The sequence below is a fragment of the Leptonotus elevatus genome, chromosome 7 (genome assembly GCF_054856555.1).
Source record: "Leptonotus elevatus isolate MCC_2025b chromosome 7, RoL_Lele_1.0, whole genome shotgun sequence".
Taxonomy (NCBI): Eukaryota; Metazoa; Chordata; class Actinopteri; order Syngnathiformes; family Syngnathidae; genus Leptonotus; species Leptonotus elevatus.
The window spans coordinates 16,121,649-16,147,871 of record NC_141245.1 but is presented as its reverse complement, the minus strand read 5'-3'; the positions used below and the strand labels follow the sequence as shown (position 1 = coordinate 16,147,871).

The following is a 26,223-nucleotide window of genomic DNA, read 5'->3' as shown; positions in this document are numbered from 1 at the left end:
AAAGAACGAAAAAAAAAGAGAAAAAGATAGGAAGGAAGGAAGGAAGAAAGAAAGAAAAAAGATAGAAAGAAAGAAAGGAAGGAAGAGAAAGAAAGAAAGGAAGGAAGAAAGAAAGAAATGTCTATAAAATGATTTATTTTTGTTACGGTAACTTAATTGAAAAAAAAAGTATTAAACATTATTTTCCCATAGAGATTAACTCGCGACACACTTTAATAGAAATTAAAACAAATTAATTTCTTAAATAGGCCTACATAACATAAACATGACTTGGCCTCGTTACACCATGCGTTTCAGAAAAGAAACGGAGTCAGTTAAAGTTAATTCAATATTTTTGGAAAGGTCAAACAATTCCAAAAATGAACATACACAAACATAAAAACTATTAAATAATTTAGGTCATCGACGAGGGCCGACACGTATTTAAAAGGATACTTGACTCGTTGAGCCCCTTTTCAGCAGAAAAAGTCCATATTTTGTAATAACTTCACTATTTTTCATGTACAATTAATACCTTTAAAAACACTTTTTTTTCCCACTTGCTGTCGACTGAAGATGACATCACCTGTGCTGAGGAAATAGGTAACAACCAACCACGGCTCAGCAAACCGTAGAAACATTTTGTTTTGAAAGGTACAGCATTAATTGTCCATGAAAATTTATCGACAAAATATTATATCTTCTTACTGCTGAAAAGGGCTCAAGTCGTCAAGAATCCCTTTAAATATGTGCGACTTCTTTTTGCCAGCTGTCCGTGACCCACCCAGAACCAACCTTTGACCATATAAGAAACACTGCACATCCGCATGAGAGGAGATGGAAAAGCAGCTGCTGTTATCGGAACTGTATGTAGTTGGGATGTCTAATCATCAGAAGGCGAGCACAAAAACACACTCAAACACACCAAAAACAAAAGTCTTCTGGTTTATCGCTATTATCAGGATAATGTGTCTTCCCCTCAGATGTCCAGCTGCGCCGCAAGGCCTTTTGTCATTGTAATCAGCAAGCATTTCATCGGCGCCTTTTATCCTGAAATGTATCTTCCGTTTCTCCAAAGGTGCGATGTGTCGATTGTGTTTGGATGACACAATCATATCTTGCTTGTTTTGATGCGGAGGCTCATGAATAAACATAAGAGAGCAGGCACGTGGACGCGTTTTATATGCGGTGGACCCCAACTATGCGCATAGGATAGGGGACTAGGATTTGAATTTGTCGACATGACTACATTTAACAATTGAGAATTTGAAATGTGGACTCGTCAGACCGCAGCACACGTTTCCACTTTGTGTCGGCCTATCTCCGATGAGCTTGGAGCCAAAGAAAGCGGCGGCGTTTGCGGGACGATTTACCGTAATCACTTGGCGCTTACACAATAGAAATTATTTAGATCAGTCATTTCAAGTTTGTCTTTTCGCACACATTCAGTCCAGCAGCTTCTTGTGTGGCACTTGTAGTGAGATGTCGGTGGCGGGATGCAGCGATGGTAATTAGCCTCAGGGGACCCAGATCGGGTCTGGTGTGTGTACCAGCTGTGTTAGTGTGTGTGTGATGCTCTCCAACTCTAATTAATGACCTCCTACTCGTGCCTGATGGAGCATTTTCACTCAAGTCCCGCTGATGTGAAATTCCCCAGACGAGGGGAGGGGGTTACAGTATTGTCGGAAAACTCTTATCTGGCTTTTTGTCAGCGTCAGTGGGTGAGGATTTTAATAATTGGCCGCGTTTGCATCACCATGCGTTTCCCTCGTGATCAACCGGCTACAAATTGTCACCAAAAATAAACCCGACTCTGAAATCTCTTTAAGTGTCTGCATGGCCCCAACTCGCCTGACCAAACCATCTGGCAGGCCTGCTCTCAAGAAGCAGGTCAGCGCACGGCTTGACAGGCGATGAGGAGACGACCACAGGGAAAAAAAAAAAGGAATGATTGTGTTCATGTCTGTGATGTGTATTCATGAAGTGCAGGATATAATTGGTATTATGTGCTTCACTCTAAAAACAAGTGGGGTCAAAAATAATCAAAATTATGAGTCCCACAATTGACATTTGGCCCAACTTCTTGGGATGTTCATTTGACCCAAGAAGTTGGGATAAATGAATAACCACATATGGCCCCAATTTGTTTTTATTTTTGGGGGACGTTTTCTACAAAACAGCCCATTTGTAAGTGGTTTTGTGGGTTATTCATAAAAATAATAATAATAATAAAGAAATAAGTCACATAAAGTTGGGTGAAATGAATAACCCACAAACAAAATTTTTGTGGTTGTTTTCAACAAAACAGCCAATTGTTTCATAGGTTATTCATTTGTCCCAACTTTTGGGGTCAAACAGCCCAATTTAAAAAAAATTATTTTTAGGAACGTTTTCTACAAAACAGCCCATTTTTAAGTGGTTTTGTGGATTATTCATTAAAAAAATTAAAAAATAAGCCACATAAAGTTGGGTTAGATGAATAACCCACAAACAACACAATTTTTGGGGGTGTTTTCAACAAAACAGCCAATTGTTTCGTGTGTTATTTATTCATTTGACCCAAAAATTTGGGTCAAATGACTAGCCCACAAAACAACCCAATTTTAGTGTTGTTTTCAACAAAGTAGCCCATTGTTTCGTGGGTTAATCATTTGACCCAAAAAGGTGGGTCAAATGACTTATAGCCCACAACACTGCCTTCATTTTGGGGTATGGTTTTCTACAAAATAGACCAATTTAAAGTGGTTTTGTGGGTTTTCTTTTAACCCAAAAATTTGGTATTATGTGCTTCACTCTAAAAACTGAAAAAGTTGGGTTAAAAGCACACTAACACACAAAACACAACAATTTTTAAGTTGTTTTGTGAGAGGGGAAAAAGTTGGCTCAAATCGAACCAAGTTGCCATTTGACCCATAATTGGGTTATTTTTGTCCTAACTCCATCATTTACCTCATGGTTGCATGTGAATCCTCTGCTCAAAACGGGCATAATTCACCTCTTGGCTGGTTAAAGCATTTCATCAAAGCTCTGTTGACGCCCACCATGTTAATGCGTAGTATCCCCTCAGTAAGTACAAGAGGCCTGTGACTACAGCCTCGGGTCACAGGGGGTTGTCTTATTTCTCACCATGGTAACGGTCCCCCCGGCAACCGGCCAGGAGAGCCAGTTATATTGATGGTACACCAAAGCCCTCTGGCTCCCTCGCATCGCACACCGCATCTCCATCACTCCTCCTTCGGCTCCGTCAGCTGCGGTTTTGAACACTCGGCGTGTCCCGAAAGTGAGTCGGCCGCAGCGTCGTCGCCCCCGGGGGACGTTATCTTCCCTCTCCGCTGGAGAAGCTGCACGCCTCGCACTGTGAGTTCATTTGACCTGTATGTGCTTCCTATTTGATCAACTCGGAATATAAACTAAGGGTGCTTACTAGTTATTCTCTATTCTCTTTTTACTTATATCCATTGGGGATTATTTTTCTCCCCCCTCCCCCCTCCCCCCTCCTATTTTGTTTGTATGATAGGAAACCTCCCGGTGGTCATCTCCTCAACTTTAGCCATCAGTGCCAGTCCAGGTCGGCATCGCCACGGGCGCGTGAGAGGAGAGGGAGGTCAAAGATGGGCTCCAGCTCCTCCTCCTATGCCCCCAAGGCCATTTATCTGGACGTGGATGGGAAAATGCAGAAGGTGAGCGTGCAAAAAAAAAAGAAAGAAAATAACCCAATTCCTGGTTATTGTGCTTTCAGTCTAAATGAAGCTATTTTGGTGGCATGATTACCACGAGTGGAAAATGAGCTCTCTAGTTGTCACTGGATTAAGTATAAATTAAATTAACAAGATTTAAGCATGAAATGAATTAAACATATTAGACTGAAGCTTGTAACAATGCATGCATTTTTTTTACTTTTTAAATACAGTTCAGTTTGTATTTAAGATTGATGTATTTACGTTGAATCTCTATTTCAACACACATTCTATTCAACTTGTGTTCCATAATCGAATCATTATTGAAGCACTTTTTTTTTCCTCCTAAATCTTAGCACAATATTCATGCTTAATCTGTGTAGCTTGCTATGCTTAATATTGGTAATTATGCAGGTATTTGGAGAGTCTTTTTTTTTTTTTTTTTAGGTAGTACATGTGTGTACATATTATTGTAAAGGAAGATTCCGATAATAACAACACATTACATGACAAAAAAAAATGGTGTTAATTCAATTTACAAGCACCTTCTAAGCATTCCCATTTGACTCTAATTAACCTGCCATAGAGTGCACTGAGCCTTGCAGGTGTTTCTGACAGAGGGAGAAAAAAAAACACCCCACTACCAATAAATCCTGTTGTTTGCATTGAATGTCTGCAGTCAGCATGATTCAGTTTGCAAAATGCAGCCATATGACAAAAAATTGCTTATACTGTTTTAGTTCACAAAATGTCTGATTCTTATCATCATGTCTATAAATAAAGCTGCTGGGTCAAGTTGGCACAACGTTCTGGACTGGTTTTAACGAAACGAGAAGAAGAAGAAGAAAAAACACACACACAAAAAAAAACAAAGTGGGGTCCAATTTTTTACCCAAATTGGGTTGTTTTTTGACCCAGCACTTTTGAGGGAAATAACTTTTTCTGTAGCTTCTCTTTGCTGATCGTATGGGAGCAATCTGGTTCTATTGCCTTATTTGGGGAAACACTCACCAAATACTATAGCAAGAAAAGTGTTATTGTGGCCATGCAGCCATCTTACAAACGACTCTAAACCTGAAACAAAAAAATGTCTGTCTCCATTTCGATTATTCATAGTTGCAAGCGGGCATAGGCCAAAAAAAAAAGCTTCAACGCAACACTTGCCGGTCTGCTGAGTGTTTCAAGTAGCGAGCTGCTGATGACACATGTCCGCTCAAGGGCCCGAACCCACGACTGAATGTTTGTCTGCTACACCTGCTCCTTTTTCAAGGTCACAGCAAGATCACCGTCACTTTTTCTTGTTTTGGTCTTTCCTTTTGGTTCTCTCACTATTCACGACGTTTAATCACGTAATTACTTTTGAGTTTTGGGCCTTTTTCTTTGTACAACATTTTTCAAAGCGGTCTTTCCATTGAATTGATTCTTTATGCTTTGAGCTGCAGCGTGATGTACGATCACTGCCCCACCCTGTGCTGTGAGGCCTTGTATTAACCAAAATAGCATCAAAGGGCTTAACGAGACGCAATCTATGTTTTTAGGTTTGGTTAGCTTTTTTTTTTTCCTCCTAGTTATTTTTTAGCTCGCATTTAAATCTGATGCAAGAATACAGTTCAGTGTGTGTTCTTCTCAGGTGGTGTTCAGCAGGCACTGCAGTCCTTGTGACATTAAGGAGCTTTTGTGTACCTCTTCTAACATCCCCAGGTTGGTACCCCCTGCTTTCTCCATCTACATTAATATAAAAAATGAATAAATAAATAAATACAACATTTCTGTGAATAAGCGTTTGGTAGATATATACTGGATTGCTGGATGTGTTGGGATGGTCTATGTCATGGGTGTCCAAGCTTGGTCCTCAAGGGCCGGAGTCCTGCAGGTTTTGGATGTCTCCTTGCTCCAATGCATCCGATTCCAATCAACAGGATCGTTATCAGGCTTATGCAGAGCTTGCTCAGCTGTGTTGGAAAAGAGAAACACCCAAAACCTGAGTTTGGACCCCACTGGCCTATGTAGTCCTCCACATGCATAATTTTGTCATTTGTACTACTGACTCAAATTTAGATGTCAAATTTCCATTCGATTGTTTTTACTTGTATTTAAAAGCAAGATAAAATTGTTATATGTGTGCCAATATATCTTTCTTCAGATGCAAGTCATCTAAAAGGAAGGGATGAGACACAGTACAAGTACATCCATAATAATAATAATAATTATTATTATTATTATTATTATTATTATTATTATTATTATTATTATTATTATTATATTTAGTTTGCACTTCAAACTCCCAACCACATGGGGGCAGTGCATGACTATATTTATGTGCCTTTTTTTTTTTTTTTACTGAAGAAATAAACTCATGCTCATTTTTTTTTTAAGTCCTTGTACTTATGTATTTATGCTGGCTGCTTAAGAGTATTAACACTGAGGATCATTTCCAAAATAATGGATTCATGGATGAGCGGTTTTGTAAGATGACTTACTATGTGCGTGCTATAGGAACACAGCAATCATGATGATGGATCCAGAAGGTGCCTTGGTCTCGATAGATCCCACCATGCCCACCAACTCTCCCAAGTATGTACACTACAGTATTGTTGTATCACCCATTTGACTGACTATATTTATAATAATATATCTTGGGCAAATTTAGATTTTTAATTTTGTATAAATGTTATGCTCTGACTGGAGATTCACATGAAAATGGAAAATGTAAGGACATTGACATATTATACACAGTGGACATAAAAAGTCTACAGTCACCTATTGGAATGACAGGTTTTTGTGGTATAAAAAAATAAGGCTGAGACTAATCATTTAAAAAAGGTTTCCCGCCATTCATATGACTTGAAGCTGCTCAACTTAATTGAGAAAAAATCATTTGTGAGTCAAGTCAAAATAAACAATTGAAATTATGTGCACACCCCTTCTCTGTAAAATTTGGCTGTGTTCACCAATCACATTCAAACTCATGTTAATTGTGAGCCAGCGCACACCTGCCACTGCTTAAAGCGCAAGTAGGCGCTTCCCTGACATTTCCTGTCTAAAAACCTGACAATTGAACAAGGGTGTGTAGACTTTTTATATCCACTGTTATGATATTACATTTTCATTGTCTTTGTCATGTCCTAAACAATGTTGAGGGGAAAAAAATGTCACCAAAATACTCTGGTAGCTTCTAGAACAGGGGTCACCAAATCGGGTCATTGATGACCCCTATCTTGCATGTCACACCTCCTCGGAGATTGAACACAAATTGTTAGCAATAACAATCTCCTTTGTGTGCAGCTCATTGTACAAAGTTGTCCCTCTGTCCACGGGCCAACTTGGAGGTAAGTAAGCCTACAAACTACCGCTTCCAGTGCAAGCATCATCAACAACAACAACAACAACAATGAAACTAGCAATGAGACAACTTTCTGACGTACTTGTGTGTGCAGAGAAGGAGGACATGTTTCAGAATGTGTTGTCCCAGGTGGCAGAGCAGTTTAGCAGGTAGCACCTTTCTTGTTTATGTTACGCTCAGGCTACACATCCCGCACACACGTACCTGACAACGCTGCCTTTCAAAGCCGCTTGGCTCAAGCCCATTGAAGACAAAGTTCAATCACACGCGCCATTCCTGTGCCGTTTTCCTTCTTGTGCCGCCGTGAATGACGCGATGCGCTTTCCTCGCAGAGCATTTCGCATCAACGAGCTCAAGACCGAGGTCACCAACAGGCTTGCCATGCTGGAGAAGAGAGTGGAGCGTAAGTGGGTAGATTTGAAGAAAGACAAAAAAAAGTGAATAGAGTACGCTTCATGAATTGTTGTGTTCATGTTTCAGTGGAGGGTTTGAAGGTGGTGGAGATTGAGAAGTGTAAAAATGATTTGAGGAAGCTTCGGGATGAGATGACATCGAGAAGTGGCGGCAGGTGACTGTGATGTTTTACATGGTTTACAAAAAAAGCCTTGGATACATCTGCTAATGGGTCAGTTACAGTGGTGCCATGAATATATTTATTATTTATTGCCAACAAAAATCAGAGTGATACAAGCGCTGTATGTTGGCAGTGAACACAACTCTTAAGTACTATTTTTATTATTTAAAAACGGATTACAAACATTTTGGTTTTGGGGGCAGCTGGAATGCATTCATAGCATTTATTTCGATGGGGAATAAAAAATACTTCATACAAGTGTTTGGAGTTCCGAGTGGGTTCACGGAACAAATGAAGCACCACTGTAATTAATCAATTAAGAGTCAAACAATTTCCTTCCTTTTCCCTGAATCTTATTTTGCATATGACCTAAGTGTTTATTTACTCAAACGATGCTTTGTTAAAAGAGTATAAAGTATATTTACAATATAAACTACTAAAATTGGGATTATCCTTCTTTCAGGTAAGATTTCAGGACGAACCTAAAATGGAGGGTGTGGCTTAACATGTAAACAGAAGAATGAGGATTATGAAATGTCTTTTTCTTTTTTTTCATTTCAGCTATACAGGTCAGAAGCCTTTTTAATGGTGGTAAAACTTTTGGAATGATTTATCTTTGTCTCATTTTTTTAAATAAAAAAGAAAAATGGCATTTAAAAAGGGGTGTGTCGAGTATTTGAGGGAGACGTTTATTTGTCTGGCACCCCTGGCAACAAATTGCTGTTGTGCAGGAAATATACTATTTACCACCTCATCACATTATTGACTAACGTTATGCAAACCACGTAAGGATCCGATTGCAACAAATTCCTGGTCGCACGAGTTTGGTGTCATAAAACAAATCATGAGCCAAACCGCTTCCATAATTTCAGTTCCTGTGTCGGACCTCATGCCCATTTTGTGTACGTGAACTAAAACATGTTGCGCTTTCTTTCTTGCTTTAGGATAAACTGCCCGTGCAAATACAATTTCGACGACGGGAAGAAGGTCACTCCGAGACGAGATGTCCCCAATTACCCAAAGGTGTGTTTGATGGGACACGGTACATTCACAAGTGTCAATTCTCAATGCTTCTTTTTATACATTTGTCCTCTATAGTATACACTGTCTCAAGAGACTATCGAGGCACTGAAGAAGCCAACGTTTGATGTCTGGCACTGGGAGCACAATGAGGTAAAGCGCAGTATACAAATCCATTTCATCGAGAAGACACCCTTTTATGATTTTAATTGACGGTTTTCAGATGCTGAGCTGTTTGGAGTACATGTACCATGACTTGGGTCTGGTGAAAGAGTTTAACATGAACCCCATCACACTCAAACGCTGGCTGGTAAGGAATAAGAACACACCAGTGCCCTGTTGTTCTTTTGTAAAATTGAGGCAAATAACACATTTCATAGATTTATACAATTTATAAGACTAACAATCTTACAAAAAATGTAGTCAAAAACAAATATTGGAAATACTGTAGGTAAACGTGTCTGTATGGAAATCTCTATATTTTCTCTGTCCACAGTTACTTGAATAACAGTCTAAACTTTCATTCAATTCGATATAATAATATAGATGTAAAATAAGATAAAACAAGACAAAAGAATTAGCTCTTGAATTTATCCAGAAAGCTTTGCATCGACATAATCATATTACAGCCATGTGAAGCACACACAAAATCATGCCTGTAAAGAATGTCTGGGGGTTTTCCCCTAGAAGTGGTCAGGATTGTTTGCCTAGCCATTTTATTCAAACCGGACGTAATCAAAATGAGGAAATGTGGGCTTTATTGGTGCTAATCTGGTTAGTATTGGTTAGCCAAAACCAGTGACGTTAGCCACATCTTTGACGCGACAGTGCCGTTAACAGCATAACTTTAACTATGTTTTAAACAACGCATATTTAACGGTCAGTTAGCCAAAAAGCAGATTAAGAACTTAGAGTGTTAACCAGTGGTTAAAACAATCGACCGTGCAATAGTGAACACTACTTCACTCCAAAAAAAAATGCTTGCTTCAATGCTAAGAATGGGGAAAATGCTACTTAAAAATATGCCTGCGTGATTCAAATTGATCTATGAGGACGTCAGTTCAACCATGAAACAAGAGTATTTCTTGTTCCAAATACTTGGACAAATCCCAAATCCTTTCAAATCCCGCAGTTGGCCATCCAGGAGAACTACCGCAGCAACCCTTTCCACAACTTCCGTCACTGCTTCTGCGTTAGTCAGATGATGTACGGCATGATTCACCTCTGCAACCTGCAGGTAAGGCTACCAATTTTTTTTCTGGAACTCTGACCTATTTGGACCCTCCAAATTGTAAACTCTCACTGTTGTTGTGTAGGAAAAGCTGACTCTCACTGATATGGGCATTCTAATGACAGCTGCGGTGTGTCACGACCTGGACCACCCTGGATACAACAACACGTAAGATTCTCCCTCTCGGCTGATAAAGCACTGGAGATGACTTTGACCCGATGTCGCTGAACTGTGCAACTATTTCACCGCAGGGAGCTTCCACATAAGAAAACACGCTGATATTCTGAGATTGTCATCGCGTTGTTTTGCTCTCAGTTGTCATAGTTTGGAGATTTTTTTTTTTATCACCATTCTAAAAGCATCCATCCATGTCGTACGCCTATCAGGTATCAAATCAACGCGCGCACGGAGTTAGCGGTGCGCTACAATGACATCTCACCACTGGAGAACCATCACTGTGCGGTGGCCTTCCAGATCATTTCCCTTCCCGAGTGCAACATCTTCGCAAATGTGGATCCCGAAGCATTTAAACAGATTCGACAGGTGAGTCGGCCTACTCCGGAGGTGTATTAGGGTCGCTTTAGCGAGAACGAAAATAAGATGAAATTTGAATTCCTCATGACGAGATTTAGTCATCATCACGAAGACAGTTGATGAGAGAATCCTGAAGTACGACTTGCGTGACAACCCGTCATTAAAGTCATCAAAGTCTCGTCATGAGGACTTTAAATCTTCTCCGGACAACTTTGAATCTCGTCATGACTTTAAATCTCATCACGATAATTTAACATTTCATTATGACGACTTTGAATCTCATCACTACGACTTTGCATCTTGCCGTGATTACTTTAAATGATGACTTTGAATGTCGTCATGACGACTTCAAATCTCGCCACGTTAACTTTAAATCTCATCATGACGAATAATTAAAAATCTTGTCATGATGACTTTAAATCTTGTCCGGACAACTTAGAATTTCGTCATGACTTTAAACCTCATCACGATAACTCTATATTTCATTACGATGGCTTTGCATCTTGCCGCGATTACTTTAAAAGATGACTTTAAATCTCATCAGGATAACTTTAAATCTCATCATGATGACTTTAATTTTCATTATAATTACTTTGAATCTTGTCACGATAACTTTAATGACTTTAAATCTTGTCTTCTATTTTTTTTTTCATTATAAGGTCACCCTAATAAGTCGTCTTAGTCAACATCGTCAGGATTATTTTAAATCTCACCATGACGACTTTAAATCACATCATTCTGACTTCAAATCTTGTCACGCTAACCAAATTTCGTCATGAGAACTTTAAACCTCGTCATGATACATGACGATTTTAAATCTCGCCACGTTAACTTTAAATCTCATCATGATGACTTTTTTTTTTCCCCTCGCTAGGTTCCCCTAATTGGCCATTGAAACCTGCAAATGTGCTCACCAAAAACTTCATTAGACACAATCGGGAAATGATAATTAGATTCATATTGAAAGCAATGCCCAATTATTATTACTACAAATGCGTCATTGCGATGTGAGCATTGATATCTTTACAAAGGCAATTTTTGAGGTATGGCATTTGAACTGGATCTCAGAAAGGAGTAACTCGTCACATGACCCACACCTTCTATGCACTTTTCAAGCCAACCTGAACAGAAGCTGACTTTGCTCTTTTTTTTGGCTGCAGGCCATTATCACCCTCATCCTGGCCACTGACATGGCCAGGCATGGCGAGATACTGGACTCATTCAAGCAGAAAGTGGACAGCTTTGACTTCACCAATGAGGAGCATGTGACATGTGTGCGTACATCATCATGTCAGCACTTTTCAGCACAAGCAGCTCCTTCTTGTAGAACAATGCCCGTTATTAACAAACTTTTGTTGTATTTTCAGCTCAAGATGGTATTGATCAAATGCTGCGACATTTCCAATGAGGTGAGGCCCACTGAGGTGGCCGAGCCGTGGGTGGACTGCCTATTGGAAGAGTACTTCATGCAGGTAAGTGTTCAACACACTCGTTTTTTTTTTTCTTTCAAGTAATTCTTCAAGAGCAAATACAAAGGTGTTGTGCACAAATACAACACACAAAACTTTACTTCAGGACTCTAATCTGATCATGCATCAACATCTGTGTCTGACAGAGTGATCGTGAGAAATCAGAGGGCCTCCCGGTGGCCCCCTTCATGGACAGAGACAAAGTTACCAAACCCACCGCTCAGATCGGCTTCATCAAATTTGTGCTCATCCCCATGTTTGAAACCGTCATGAAGGTAAGCTCGCCTGCGCGCGCCACCCGTGTCAACGTGTTGACAAGCCTCAAACTGTTGTCCCCTCAAACAGCTTTTCCCTCAAATTGAGGAGATCATGGTTCAACCCCTGAGGGACTCCCGAGACCACTACGAGGAGCTGAAACAGATTGACGATGCCATGACAGAGGTAGAACCTATTTTATCTGCCGTGCATGTGGTAGAGTCGGTGTCTCAAAGATGAGCCGTTTTGAATAAAGTGATGACCTTTGTCACATTTCTGTATTTGAGTATGAACATTTACAACAAGCCTTTCTGAGTTAGTGATGAAGATATAAGACTGAAATATCCTCGGCAGTACAATGCAGATAGTGGGTCATCATTCGCTATTAATGTTTGGTGTTCAAGTTTGTGTATTTTACTTCAGGCACCTTGTTGGGCAGCTGTGGGGGGTCCTTGGAAAGATGTTGATAGTTCATTCGCAGCAATTTCACGTAGTATAATTTTTTTTCCTGCTTTATAAAATAAATTCATTATAAAACATAAATAAAATGTCATTTTCAGTGCGCTTGCAAGCACAGAGCAGAGAAATGTTGTCAGTTGATATGAAAATGAAACATAAAAGATCAAATACTGAAAAATATAACAACTTAGAGTAGCTGAGTTATTATATTATTTTAATTTTATTGTTCTATTTAATATTATTATCCCCTGCGAAGAACAGCTAATATTACTGCAGAGAAATTTTGACCGTCGTCGCGTATTTCTGTTGTTTGTACTGTATTGTACTGCCAAGGCACACACACACCAAACGCCATCTTGTGGCATATTAGAGCATTACAGATTATTTGAAAGACCTGAGGGATACGTTCCATCGAGAGAAAAAAGTCACATGAATTCATTCAATAGCGAACCACAAGTAGGTGAAGGTTCACCGTTTCATGTCTCACTTCCACACACTTTGAAAACTTGTGCTCAAGTTAAGTTCCAATTTTATGCATTCAAAATGTTTCATGTCGGGGGCACCAACTCTCCAATAGTCAGCTCACGTCTGTACTGTATGAGGTGCACACGGTCACACATGCATGCATGCGCACCGCACCCCCCCAAAGCCACTTGCTAACATAAAGGTATGTCTTTTGTTCAATGAGGCACAGAAGAAAAAAACTGAAAATATGTCATTAGGCGGGAAGAAGAAGTAAGGTCTGCCGTGAATGAGTGCAGTGGTATCTGTGTAAGTAAGAAGTGACACCTTGGTTGTGTGCTAGTGTTTAGTGTCATGAGTGTGTGACTGTCTCTACCTCTCTCGACCACTCTTGGTGCTGCAGGAATACTTTCATCACGCTGAATTTCAATTATAATTCAATCCATGTTTACCAAAAAGGTCAACTCGACATTAGCGATAGTAATAAGAAGAAGACGGCTGTTGTATTAAATAGCTTGAACATACTGTACAAATGTGCCTATATTTCTATAAGGAAGTTCAATATATAGCAGTTGAAATGCGGAAAACTGAAGTGATGAAATTGTCATGCATCCTTTTCTCCCCTCTCAATCTCCTTGTTGCACTTTTCCCACCACTTCTACTCATACACTAAAGTGACCAATTTTCTGTTGATAGACACTCAGTGGCCAACACTGGGGAACAATTTAAAAAAAAAATCTGTTGAGTTAGATTTTTGTGCTGATTAAAACTAAACTTGGCATGTTGATTCCAAAATTGCAGTCTTTTTTTAATTTTATTTTTTTACTGGCATGTCAAGTTTTTTTTCTCCACAGATTACCCAACCAGGTAAGAAAAATTGCACTGATTAGCTGTAGTAAGACTTTAGTAAGAAGAGCTGTTTATATGATTGGACTCCTCTACAGCTATGTGGTGACTTGTTTGTGCAGTGATAATTGAGAGGTATGTGCAGCTCCTGTTGGGTCAGTACGATCAATATTTGCAAACAGAGAGGAAAGCTATAATAGTGGGAATTATGAGGATTAGTGCTGGCTCTTAACTTTGCAGCCATGGTCATACCGTTGTAAGTTCTATTTCGCTTTATTCTTTTTTTTCTTTCTTTCTTTTTTTTAAGTTGCCAATGCTTGGTAGCTATTCAATTTACATACAATACATACACATTTATTTCATTTTTTTTTTTTTATATGAATATCATCATAGATAATCATTTAGTTAATAATTATTTAATTTAATGTATTAATTTGATTTCATTTTTTATTTTTGTTAGAAAATGAGGATCCTACAGCTCAAGAACTTCTCATCACTTTTGGATACCGTGCACAAAAAAATTCTTCAAAAACAGCTGTCAAACCTAACTCAACAAACAAATGTGTTCCTCAGTGTAATTGAGTGAGCTGTCATACACTACAAGAGTTGAAAGTCAAACATTCCATCTTTACAAAGATGAGAGATGGTCGGTATTGATTGACAGCGTCAGAATGGTATCATTCTGCAGAAGCATACCGTAATTGAGATGTAAAATGAATTAGGATGTACTATCATTTGTGCACTCATTTCAATATATTAATTATCGGTATAGTCGCAAGTTTCTGAGGGTTTTTTCTCGCATATTTGCGACTTTGTAATGTCGCAAATTTAGAGTTTATTCTTGAAAATTTTTTTGCTGAATATTACATCCCCTCCCAAAAAAATATTATTATTATACGTGGGCCTAATACGCCGTCGTAATATTACCTTTTATCTAAGGCAAAAAAAATAATCTGAATTTTCTTAATAACATAATTCCTTTTTTCGCAGGGGTCCTCTTTTGTGTTCAAATTCAGCAAAGACTTTAAGAAGAGCGAGTCTGGATGAAAACGTTGCGGTCCTGCGTTCTGACGATCAACAAATGGAAGCGGCAGAAGAGAACAGAGAGGCGACCCAGCAACATACTCAACTCAAGTTAGGCATCGTATCTTGAACTTTGATTTAGGCTTTTGCACCAAATGTAACAGAGAGGCACCCCCCCCTGTGACCTCTGACCTCTGGGGTTATTGTGGGCTAGCTCTATTTGTTTGTTTTCTTTGGCAGCGCTGCAAACACCCAGAAAAAAAAGATTTCTTCACGTTATCAGAAAAACGGGTTCTCCAAGATCATGTTACAGTACATTGCAGGGGTTGCTCGGTTTACAAATGAGTTTAATTAACATTCAAATTTGCTTGTGAGAAGTTTTCATTAGATAACACATCATCAAAATCTTCAGCCTTGAAAATACATAACATATCATTAGAAATGAGTGCTTTGATGTGATATCACCAATCACCACCCCCCCCCCCCCACACACACACACACACACAATGTTTCACCGTTCTCATTACTGCTGAGGTCAAAGTACGGAAGCCACAACAACTACGTACATAATGAGGGTATTTAAATATGAGTGTTTGTATTACTTCTAATTACACCGAAATAAAGAGTATGTCCAGGAGTATTTGGACAATGACAGTGTTTTTATGTTGTTGCTTTTATGCACCTCAATGGATTTGAAACAAAACAAGAAGTGTAAGTGTTAAGCTTTTAGACATTTTACAATAAAATGAGCCATTTTATACCTGAAACCACCATTTTTTAGGGTCAAAAGTATTTGGACAAATATAAACATTAATAGCTCAGTGGCTAGTGGTAGAGTGTCCGCCCTGAGACTGGGAGATCGTGGGTTCAATCCCTGGCTGGGTCATACTAATGACCCATTTGCCTCCCTGCTTGACACTCAGCATTAAGGTTGGAATTGGGGGGTTAGATCACCATATGATTACCGAGCGCGGCCGCTGCTGCTGCTCACCGCTCCCTCAGGGGATGGGTCAAATTGAGGGAATGGATTTTGCCCCACTTAGGTGGGTGTAAAAATCAGTGAATCTTAATCTCAATATAATTGTGAGTTTCCTTCATGGAGACATTTCACTGTAGCCACTGTTTGTGGGTGTTGCTGACTTTTGTTATCGGCAAGTGAAAACCAACATACTCTATTGGGTTGAGATCGGGTCCCTGACTTTTGTAAATATTCAGTATACTTGCCTTCAGAAAGTTTTCATATTTTTAATTTCAGATTTGATTTGATTTGGTTCCCTTCACAACATCTAAATTATCTATAAATATTCTGGGAAAGGTTGTCATACCCTTGTAAAAAAAAATAAAAAAATCAAGTCTTTCAAGGGATGCCTTCATGAATTAAATTACTGTGTGAGGATTTAAGCATGGTACAAACCATTGATAAAATTCAACAACATGAATATCAGTCTGTACTCAACTGTCAGAATCTCTGAACTGGTATCAGAATGATGGGAAGAAAAAACTGAGAAGAAGAAAGAAAGGAACAGCTCATGAAATTGGCGATGTCCTCTGACTCAAGTATTACGAAATGATGTCACTTTTTTTTCAAAGTTACTCGAGTCCCCGAAAATGGAAACATCTTGAACTTCAAAGTCGACATTTCGATCAAATGTTGAGTGTTTTATACTAAGGCCAATTGTGTGGATGTAGCATAAAGGCAATTTTCTTTGCCGCACTGTCATTGTCTAAATACTTCTGTTCCCTCTTCCTGACTGTGGATTTATTATCAAACATGTCTTGAAAGCAATAAAAAGTTGACTTTAGTGCCACTTCATAACTGACAAAAAGCTTTCCAAGAACCATCTTTGATGAACTTCCAACTTTCTGTTTTCCCGATCACTCTGACAAATCACTTGGGTGTTTTATTTGAGCTGACACGAATTGTAGCCATTCATTTTATCATCAGATTTCCCACTTGAGGCTTCCTGAATGCAACTCGCGATCCAGCCGCGTATCACCCAAGGGTGCCATTTATCATCGCACACCACCTCCTCTCGCTCACTCTTATCAGCTCCATCGGAGCTAGGTGGTTTTTCTGGCATCGACAAGCATTTTTTTTTGTTCTTGACGCTGCAGGGCTCGCACGGGATACCACCCATTGAGTAGCATGGCATACAAGACAATAAACGCAATATGACTCATCAAATGCATTATTTACTGTATAACTGAAGCATTTCTGATCAATTTCACTTTGGGTATGTAGCTTTATTTAATTGGTCTCAGACACAATCATTTGTTCCCACGATAAGCAATAAAAGAAAATCAACCCTCCGCCACATGATTGCAGTTAAGTTGAGATTTGTGCATGTGCCTTGTTTGTTTGGGTAAATCTACTGTTCCATTTTGCATGAAACACTGCTATCCTGCAGGAATGCTCTCATTCAATTTAACATACCAAACATGGCCAGTGGATGAAACACTGATCACCTTCCAATAAAGAGTTGGGGCACCACTTTCATCACTTCTTGGGTTATTGTCTTTCTTTGTTGAGCTTATTTAAAAGTGATCTATTTTATATACTCGGTATTGACATAAATATAAAATATAAACATTGATTGGATAAAGGTAATGTAGTGTGTGCTGTGTTTTTAGACCCAAAGAATGCCTTTCACACATTGTTATGAAATAATTGCAGCAATTTAAAACCTAGGAGTACCTCAAGGTTCCATTTTGGGTACCCTTATTGTTCACAACGTACGCAAATGTAGTGTGTGCTGTGTTTTTAGACCCAAAGAATGCCTTTCACACGTTGTTATGAAATAATTGCAGCAATTTAAAACCTAGGAGTGCCTCAAGGTTCCATTTTGGGTACCCTTATTGTTCACAACGTACGCAATTGATGTTGTAGGGGTGTTAACTGCCAGCTCTATGCGGATGACACTGTAATGCATATGTCAGAAAAAAAACATCTACACTGGCTGGGCAGCAGTTAACGGAGACCTTACACAATGTCTCACAATGGCCTGAAAAATCCCATCTCACTTTAAAAGCATTCTCAAAGTGTTTCTCCATCAGTAAGAGATCTTCAAACAGTACTTTGAACAAATTCTTGAGGTAAATGCAATAAAATATCTGGGTATTGTTTGGGATAAATATCTGAAATTTAAGTCAGTCAACCTTACAGTCAAATCTGAATTGCTTTTGCTTTATTTGGAAAGAGTTAGCACAACGTGCTGCCCTGTTTTGTATGTATGCAATGGTTTTCTCACATCTGTCATTGCATTACGGCATGGCCACAAACATCCGCCTCCATTTTGAAGCCAATAACTTCTTTGTATAAAAGGGCAAATCAAGATTTTGGGTAGGAAACAAATGAGCTGTCATGTCTTAAGACAAAGGGGTTTTATCAAAACATTCTGACTTTATGAACATAATGGTCAGGTATTATTATTTTAGTATGGGTCTGTTGAACACGGTTGTGCAAAATTCTCAGTTGTGGTAAATTTCACCAACAGATTTACACATGCAGTTAAAAATGTTGGCCCTAAAACACATCATTTCCACATGCTTACATTCTTCTTTGCCTCCCACTGGTACTCACTCTGTACTTTCCCAAATTAAAATCCACAGTGGATGATTACACACAGTTTATGCTATTTCAGGGTTAAGGTAAAAGGGCATTTGAAGTGAGTGTGTGTATACGTGATTTTAAGGCATACGTTTAATGGCTAAGTATATAAAATGTGACACAAGGATTTAAATGAATTATATTCAAATGTCAAGTGAATATTTCATGCTAGCTTGCTTTATTGTCTTTATCTGTTGCTCATTACATCCTTGCTACTTTCCAAATAAATACCGAGTGTGTAAACTGCAGGATTCCCCGCTGTGTCTATGTAAACACGCGAAATTCCCCATTTATCCGCTGGCAAGCCACAGATTAGACTGGAACATCAGGCAGACGAGTGAGTCACCCGCACGGGCTCGTCTTCTCTGCTGACCCGACAAACAGTCCGGCCAGGATGGTCCCATGTGACCCAACGCACAAGCAGACAATGACGTGCTTGTTGAGGTGGAAAAATCATCACTCTTCCTGACATTCTTCAGGAATGATCAGCTTTCTGACTTTATATATATATTAGGGGTGTTATAAAAAATCAATTCGGCAATATATCGCGATATTACAGTGCGCAATTCTCGAATCGATTCAATATGCGGCCGAATCGATTTTTAAACACATTTTTTTATGGGAATATTCAACAAAACGTTTTACTTAGGGTTAGGATTCACACATTAAGCATGGAAAAATTTTATGTTAATGGAACATTAAGCCTTAATATTTTATTTCAGTGTTGTTCAGACATGAAACCGACTGCAACCTGTTTGTTAAATGCAGTGGCTCGGTTATAAGCCTGAATTTTCAGATAAATAAATACATTTTAATACAAATCTTACAGTGTACATGTACAAGTTTACTGATTAGTATTTTCTGAATTTGAGTAAAATAAAAAAAATCGCAATAATCAATTTATAGATTCGAATCGTGACCTATGAATCGCGATACGAATCGAATCGCCAGGTACTAGGCAATTCACACCCGTAATATATATATATATATGGTTACCATCATATCGAAGCACACGTGAAAAAACAACCATTCAGGAGAAATGACTATTTACAGCCTGCAATGACCCTAGCATATGCATGTTTTTGGAATGTGTAGACCACCATGCTGCCTGAACGTACTGTAATCATTGTCTTCCTGGCCAAAGTTGCGCAATTATATTTTCAAACAGAACATCAATAGGCCTATTTAGAGTTTTATGGAGCCTTTTGAATGGCATTTCATTGTAAATAGTGAAAACACAGCAAAAACTGCCATGTGTTGTTCCTCAACAATACTGATAATTCTCCATTATTATTTTTCTACTTAAGCCTGCTACTTATTATACAAAATAAGCATCCAAGTAAGTCAAATGTTGTTTGACGCGCTAGAGTTTTTATTACAAGCTCACATGACCTCCCACACTCAGCCATAGGTCGCGAACACACCTGTGCAATTAAATCATAAAAAGTCGTCGTAAAAAATAATGTTTGCACTGAGCAATGCAAAGCGAAAGCAGGTCAAATAAAGCTCTAAATGAAAGGCAACTTTTATTTGTAACATTCTTGATGTGTATTGGCTTGTCACAAGTAGTCACGTTTTTTTTTTTTTCAACGCATGCAATCAGACAATACGCACCATTGATGGCACTGAATGCTATTTACAGCTTCCTCTTTTATATTGTGAAAATATCATATCAAGTCAACTCACTTCACGATATGTGAATAGTGAGCAATTCTTAAAAAATAGGCTTCAAGCCACTCCCATATATATATATATACTTTAATGTTGTTTTTCACAGTGTATGTTGCCATCATCACTGCATTCCATTCCATGTGTTTGTTTCACCTTGTTTTCGGTTCATTTGTGGGCCACGTGGCTCGGCCATCAAAGTTAACTTCAGATTCCTTAAATAAGGAAAGATCTGATTTCCAAAAAGCTGTGCGCATGCAGGCTCACTTCAATGAGTCAAGTTTCCAACATACCAGCATCGTTTTTGGGGAGTATCCTGTGCTGTCGGATCTTTCCATGCAGGCAAATCACCCCCCCCCCCCCAACCTCCCCTACGATGACCAGATGCAGACCAGTGCATTGTTTTAGCTCATATCTGATTGGTTGACACTGTTGGCTGTTTTTTTTTAACCTTTTGTATTGTAACCGTAGCTCACATTTATCTGCTTTGTCCTTCAACACACGTTTGCATTTCCATCGCTCTATACTGATCCTCAGTATATGAAAGGGGCCTGATGGTCCACTACACGGCGCTACTTTGTTTACAGCGTGATAATCTGCCGCAGGCATCTTGATTGTGTGCTGGCAGAACACCAACAGCAGGCCTGGCCTCTTATCTATTTGACTAGCAGAACTGCCGGTGCTGTAAAGCAGCCCTAACGGACAAACTGGAAAGCAGGGGAGAGAAACATGTGGCTCGTGATCATCATATTGCCTTTAAAAGCATCAGAGGAATTATAAGAATAAAAGTTCCAATTGGTTTGATCATTGCGTCACTTTTTCTTTTTTTTTTATCACAATTTACAAATTTTTTAGATATTGATATTGAATGGTGAGCAATGTTCGTCATTCCCAGTTGAAGTTTGAAAATAAAACAAAGATAATTACACGAGTATTTAGCGTAATGCTAACACACAGTGTAAAACGCCATAGACAGGCTCATGAAACTAGCACCAATGTTTGCAGTAGTTACAACCATTTGAGCAACAAATATTTAAACATAAGCGATTCAACAACACATGTAGAAGGAAAATTTAAAACAGTATACAATTAAAAAACTCACAGGCATGCGGTATATAAACGTATGAGGTCATTATGCTATCACATGTGTAACACATGGCAGCCATTTTAAAAAGAAACCCTGTCAGGAGTTTGAAGAATTAAAAACCAAGCGGATATCTGCTGCGTATGCTGGACAGATGTTTTCTAAGCCTCCAAAACCATCCGATGCTGGAGGTTCCTGGCCGAAACACAGATCATTCAAGTTCATTTATTTTTCCAAACACAGAGAGATGAGGCCAATGAGGCAATGCTTGAAAGGTAGTAGTTCCACCGCAGTAATAAGATCACGACCTCTCGTAATAGGGAAAGAGAAATGATACCTTCCTGCCCCTGTGTTCAGCCATCTTTCATCACATGTTGGGACTGAGCCCAGGAAACATTCAAACTACCGTGAGCTTTAATGCGGCTATAGTTGACATTCTGCTGTTTCAATTGAGTTATAACTGTTTAGATTTAGTCATCACCGATCTCCAGTCTGATTTTACGAACACGCGGAAAACATAAGGATCGTTTTCTAACACTATGCTGCCATGTTTATTTATTTTTACACTAATCACAAGGACACCCCATTGCCATCTCCTCTCACTCTGTCATTAACTTTATGGGAGTTTCCATCAAATTCCTTAACAATAAGTTTAGAATGAGGCACTGTTTCAAAAGACAAGATCTGTATAAACACACTTTGTGCGCAATTTCTGCTTCTGCAATGTCAAGGACTGCGCTTTGACCACGTCAAGTCAACAAAAACATTTTTGGGGACAATAATATGTTCTATGCAGCCTCACTTTTCTAAATATGGTATTCTGGTTAATGTCGCGTTAGTAGGATAAGAGTTAAGCAGCAAAATCCAGCCATTTTTATCCATCTCATGGGCGGCCATTTTTAACCTTGCTCTCGCTAGATGTTTTCTCGCAGTATTTGTGAGTTCACAAACTCCTGAGAATCCATCTTGTTCCACTCCCAACTACTGCTGGTTTGGACCAATCACAGAGCGACATTGTATTTGGGGGCGGGATATGCGGCTGTGACGAAGACAAGAAGTACCAAAGCCGCGGGAAAAAAACAAACCAACATGGCGACACCGGTGGACGAATGCGTGAACGCTGCAATTAATTCTGTTCTCGCTGTATTTGTCTCTTGTATCCGCATATCAACATTGCAAAACCGACAACATAAACTCAACGCCTCAGCGAGTCACAACAGTCTCATGTCGGTGACAACATTTTCATCCTTTGCCGTGATTGGTCGAAACAAAAGTTAGGTAGACGTGCTGAAGATTCTGCTACGTCCAATCAGCTCGAAGTGTTGTACACCATGCCCCGCCTTTCTCGAGCAAATCAGTCCCAGACTGATATTGTAGTGAACTCCCACAAGTGAAGCACAAATCAATCTGGCTATTGCCAGGCTAGGCAATTTTGCCACTTGCTGTCGATTAAAGATGACATCATTGTGGCTCAGGTCTCAGGTAACAACCAATCACAGCGCAGCTTCAAAAAAAATAGGTGAGCTCTGATTGGTTGCCTGAGCCCTGAGCAAGTGTGATGTCATCTTCAGTCGGCAGCAAGTGGCAAAATGGCCGCCCCCTGAGATGGATAAAAACAGCTGGATTTTGCTGCATAACTCATATTCCATAAATGTAATATTAATCCGAATGTCATGTTTAGACTAGTGAGGTCACATATAGCATACTATTGTCAAGAAATGTTTAAGGTTGACTTCCACTTTAATGGGAACGCCTCGATTGGCCATTAGCACAATGGCGCAAAAATGCTCCATTCAATCTGCGCTAGTCAAGCAAAATAACAAAAGAAAGAAAACTCCACCCACAGAAGACTAAGACTGCGCTTTGAAAATGTGTCATAATATAGCACGATGCATTCAAACTGTCTTTCCTATTAGGCCTTGTACTTCACCTCCATGCGGGCCCGTGCACCTCCTTGCTTCTTGTTGCTGGCCCCGGCCGGCTCTCCTCATGTGTAAGGGGATATCTCCCGCCGAGTTCCCGCCTGTTTGGCTGCAGGCCCGACACACTGAGCGCAGCTTAAGAGGGAGGAAATATATGAAAATATCATCAGGAGTTGGGAAAGCAGCATGATTTTTTGGCTCGTGTGATCCTTGGATCAACAGTTTTTTTGCATGTGTGTGTGGAGGGGAGTCGAGATCAAGCCCAGACGCTGTCTCTCCCCCCACGCTGGCTGTCCTCATTCTGCTATGATGCAGCTGGGAAACATCCACTCGTTGTCTCAGGAGGCTTTCTGTGTTAAAACGAAACCTTATGATGGAAAATATTGCAGATGTATAGCCGGTATTAGATGGTATTAGGCGGTGTTAGTGCGTGGCGTTCACCTCTTTGTGAAAATATTGTCGTTCGCTGTCAGGAACTTGAAAAGAAAGCAAAGTATTCAAATAAGCGTATGTCTCTTTAGCGGCAGCCTCGCTACTGCCTTTACAGTAAGTGATGAGGTGCAGAAATAAAAAAAATAATAAAAAAAGTGGGTCAAATCCCGGGTCAAAGTCAATGATTTTCTATTTAGTCTTGGGCATGTCAATGCACATAAAGATATACACGAGTGTGAACGGTGAAAACCAAATAGCTCACAATTAAGCCTTCACATTTTTAACAGTTCAAGGAAGTTCCTGACTTAAAGCTGTCAATCAAACTCTCCATAAGCAGGGTTCAGGAATCCAGGTCCAGAATGTCCCCTGATACGGGCTCCCACCGCTTGTCTCCCTCTGCTTTGCTCTCGCTAGCTTTTGCTAGCTTGTCCCGTGAGCCACTCTTGTTAGCCACTCCAGCTAGTTCTTAGCGCTATGGCATTCATCTTGTCTACTTTTTAACTACGTTTGGAGGGAGGGTGTTCAGACAAAAAATGTATATACTAGAAAAAAAGAATTGTCTTTCTTGCTATTCACTCTTACACATCGCTCACGCTAGCTCCTGCTCGCTCACTCCAAATAATAATTGGTGGTAATTGGTTATAGCCTAGCTAGTTAGTTGCTAAGTGTGGTCTCTCTGAGGCACTGTAATGCACGCGCTCTTCAAAGTCATTGCATTTTATTAGTTCACCACTAGATTGCAGTAAATAATACACAACGTCTCTTTAATAAAAAAAAAAAAAGAAGATCTCCACCTCCTAGAAAAGTTGTGTTTTCTGCCATCTTTGTGTCCAGCCCAGGACCTTTGGCGTGTGTGTGTGTGTGTGTGTGTGTGTGTGTGTGTGTGTGCGTGCACGTGTGTGCGTGTGTGTGTGTGTAAATGGTGAACAATGGAGTGATTGCAAGTTAATATTGAACGTCATGTGCAAGCTGTGGCTTGCGTCTTTCTTTGCTATGTGTCACTGCAAGCGCGGCTACAGTACTGCACTTTGGACCAGCGTGTGTGCGGGATTTGGAAATGACGCAACCAGCAAACACTACGTGTTGATAATTGATACAACGATGAACGCTGGGACCTGACAATATCATTATACAGCAGAACTTCTAAAATTGATAAGGATAGGGAGAGTAAAGAATCAAATGTTGCATTTAGAATTTAATTAGGGGATACATGGGTCCATTCTTTGCTTGGCGTTTTAAACTTTACACAGTTTGTTTGTTTGTTTTTAATCCTAATTGTTGTTCACTTCTTATACTTGTATGATATTCAAGAACCTGACTTCAAACAAAGCCTGTACAGAAAATATATATATATTTTTTTGTTCTTGTTTTTGTTTTTAATGGCTAAAGGTTGGTGTATGTCTTGAAATGTTTGTTGTGCTATTTGGAGGCACCGTGTGGACAACTCTTGATGACTAAATGTCACTAAAGAGGTTTTGTTTTCTCAAGCTCTTCTCCTTCAATCTATTCAGTCCCAAGTTTGGTTTTCCAGGCCCCCGACAAAAATCTTTGTTTGCTCTGCCTGATGGCCTCTCTCTGTTTGCTTTCTCCTTCACTGGAGCGACCATGCCTCGCAGCCTCCGCCACACTGAAGTGCTGGTACATTCGGGGTCATCAGCCCGAGGTCTCGGCCCACCCAGAATGCTGCGCGTATAACGAGAGAGATAAAGATCTCAGGTGGTTCAGTGCAAGGATGACATTAATGTAGTGTGGTTTTTCGTTTTCCTATCTTTCAATGTTCACCACTGTAATGGAGTTTAAAAAAAAGTGTATTTATTTATCTTTTTGATAAGTTTGGTCTTGACCAGTTAGCATAGCGGCTAACATGGCTAGGATGTACAGGACACTGTGCTGTTAGCAGGGCTGGACTGGCACACAAAAAAAAAGATGCCTATAATATAATAAAAGGTGTAGCATTGATGGTTGAGCTGCACAAATGTAATTTAAATGATGGGTTCTTTCCTGTTTTTCTTGAAAACATAACACTTTTTTTTTTAAATGGTACGCAAACGAATCACTGAATTAAATGGTCAGACTGCACTTAATTTTAAAGTGTCTTACTTTTTTTTTTTTTATCTAGTATGGTATATTTGTTAGTATCGTTCAGTTGTGTTTGGCTTTTAAGTATCTGCATTTAATCTTTTGGAACTTTTTATTTTTAAGCATTTATTGCATTAATGTTTTATGTCACTTATGTGCAATACATTTTAATTGAATAATTCAAGTACAGTCTCCCCCATGTATTTATGCACAGTGTTAATGTTTAGTCTGGATAATGTAACAGCAGCTCACAACATTACTCTAGAGTTATTCAACTCTGAAATGAATAAATAATTAATTTGCTAATTGATGAGTTGTTTCGATATCTTTTTTTAAAATTCAAAATTAACCAAATGGTTTCCAGCTTTTCATTAGTAAACATTAATTTCCCCCAAAAATGTTTGTGCCTATTTTGCTCATGTTAAAGACCAAACAATTGAATCATAATAATGTTTGTGCACTGTGGATTTGAAATAATGTCCTGTTTTTGACAACATGGAAATTTAAACTTTTTGACATTGACAGATTCAATGATTCCTGAAATAATTGTTAGTTACAT

The 26,223-nt window shown here is 39.3% G+C and overlaps 1 protein-coding gene across 2 annotated transcripts; it reads left to right on the top strand.

The window, feature by feature from the left end:
- Positions 1 to 3,179: 3,179 nt before the first annotated feature.
- pde9ac (phosphodiesterase 9ac) lies at positions 3,180 to 17,372 on the top strand. Of its 2 annotated transcripts, none has more exons than XM_086081446.1 (19): positions 3,180 to 3,336; positions 3,497 to 3,659; positions 5,287 to 5,357; positions 6,153 to 6,230; positions 6,942 to 6,985; positions 7,094 to 7,148; positions 7,332 to 7,402; positions 7,480 to 7,567; positions 8,518 to 8,596; positions 8,672 to 8,746; positions 8,817 to 8,903; positions 9,726 to 9,830; positions 9,910 to 9,992; positions 10,211 to 10,367; positions 11,519 to 11,632; positions 11,726 to 11,830; positions 11,974 to 12,102; positions 12,173 to 12,268; positions 14,840 to 17,372. In XM_086081446.1, the coding sequence occupies exons 2-19, from the start codon at positions 3,591 to 3,593 to the stop codon at positions 14,894 to 14,896; spliced, it is 1,563 nt and encodes a 520-aa protein (XP_085937572.1). In that variant the 5' UTR covers positions 3,180 to 3,336; positions 3,497 to 3,590; the 3' UTR covers positions 14,897 to 17,372. The 2 variants fall into 2 exon arrangements, with proteins under 2 accessions (XP_085937572.1, XP_085937571.1); XM_086081445.1 differs by having other exon boundaries at positions 3,180 to 3,353.
- The last annotated feature ends 8,851 nt before the right edge of the window (positions 17,373 to 26,223 follow it).

Excerpts from the sequence above, each read along its gene's own strand:
- pde9ac (XM_086081446.1), top strand. The coding sequence starts at position 3,591 with ATGGGCTCCAGCTCCTCCTCCTATGCCCCCAAGGCCATTTATCTGGAC. Across the intron at positions 7,403-7,479 it reads GCTGGAGAAGAGAGTGGAGC|TGGAGGGTTTGAAGGTGGTG; the intron begins GTAAGTGGGTAG and ends TTCATGTTTCAG. Across the intron at positions 9,831-9,909 it reads TTCACCTCTGCAACCTGCAG|GAAAAGCTGACTCTCACTGA; the intron begins GTAAGGCTACCA and ends GTTGTTGTGTAG.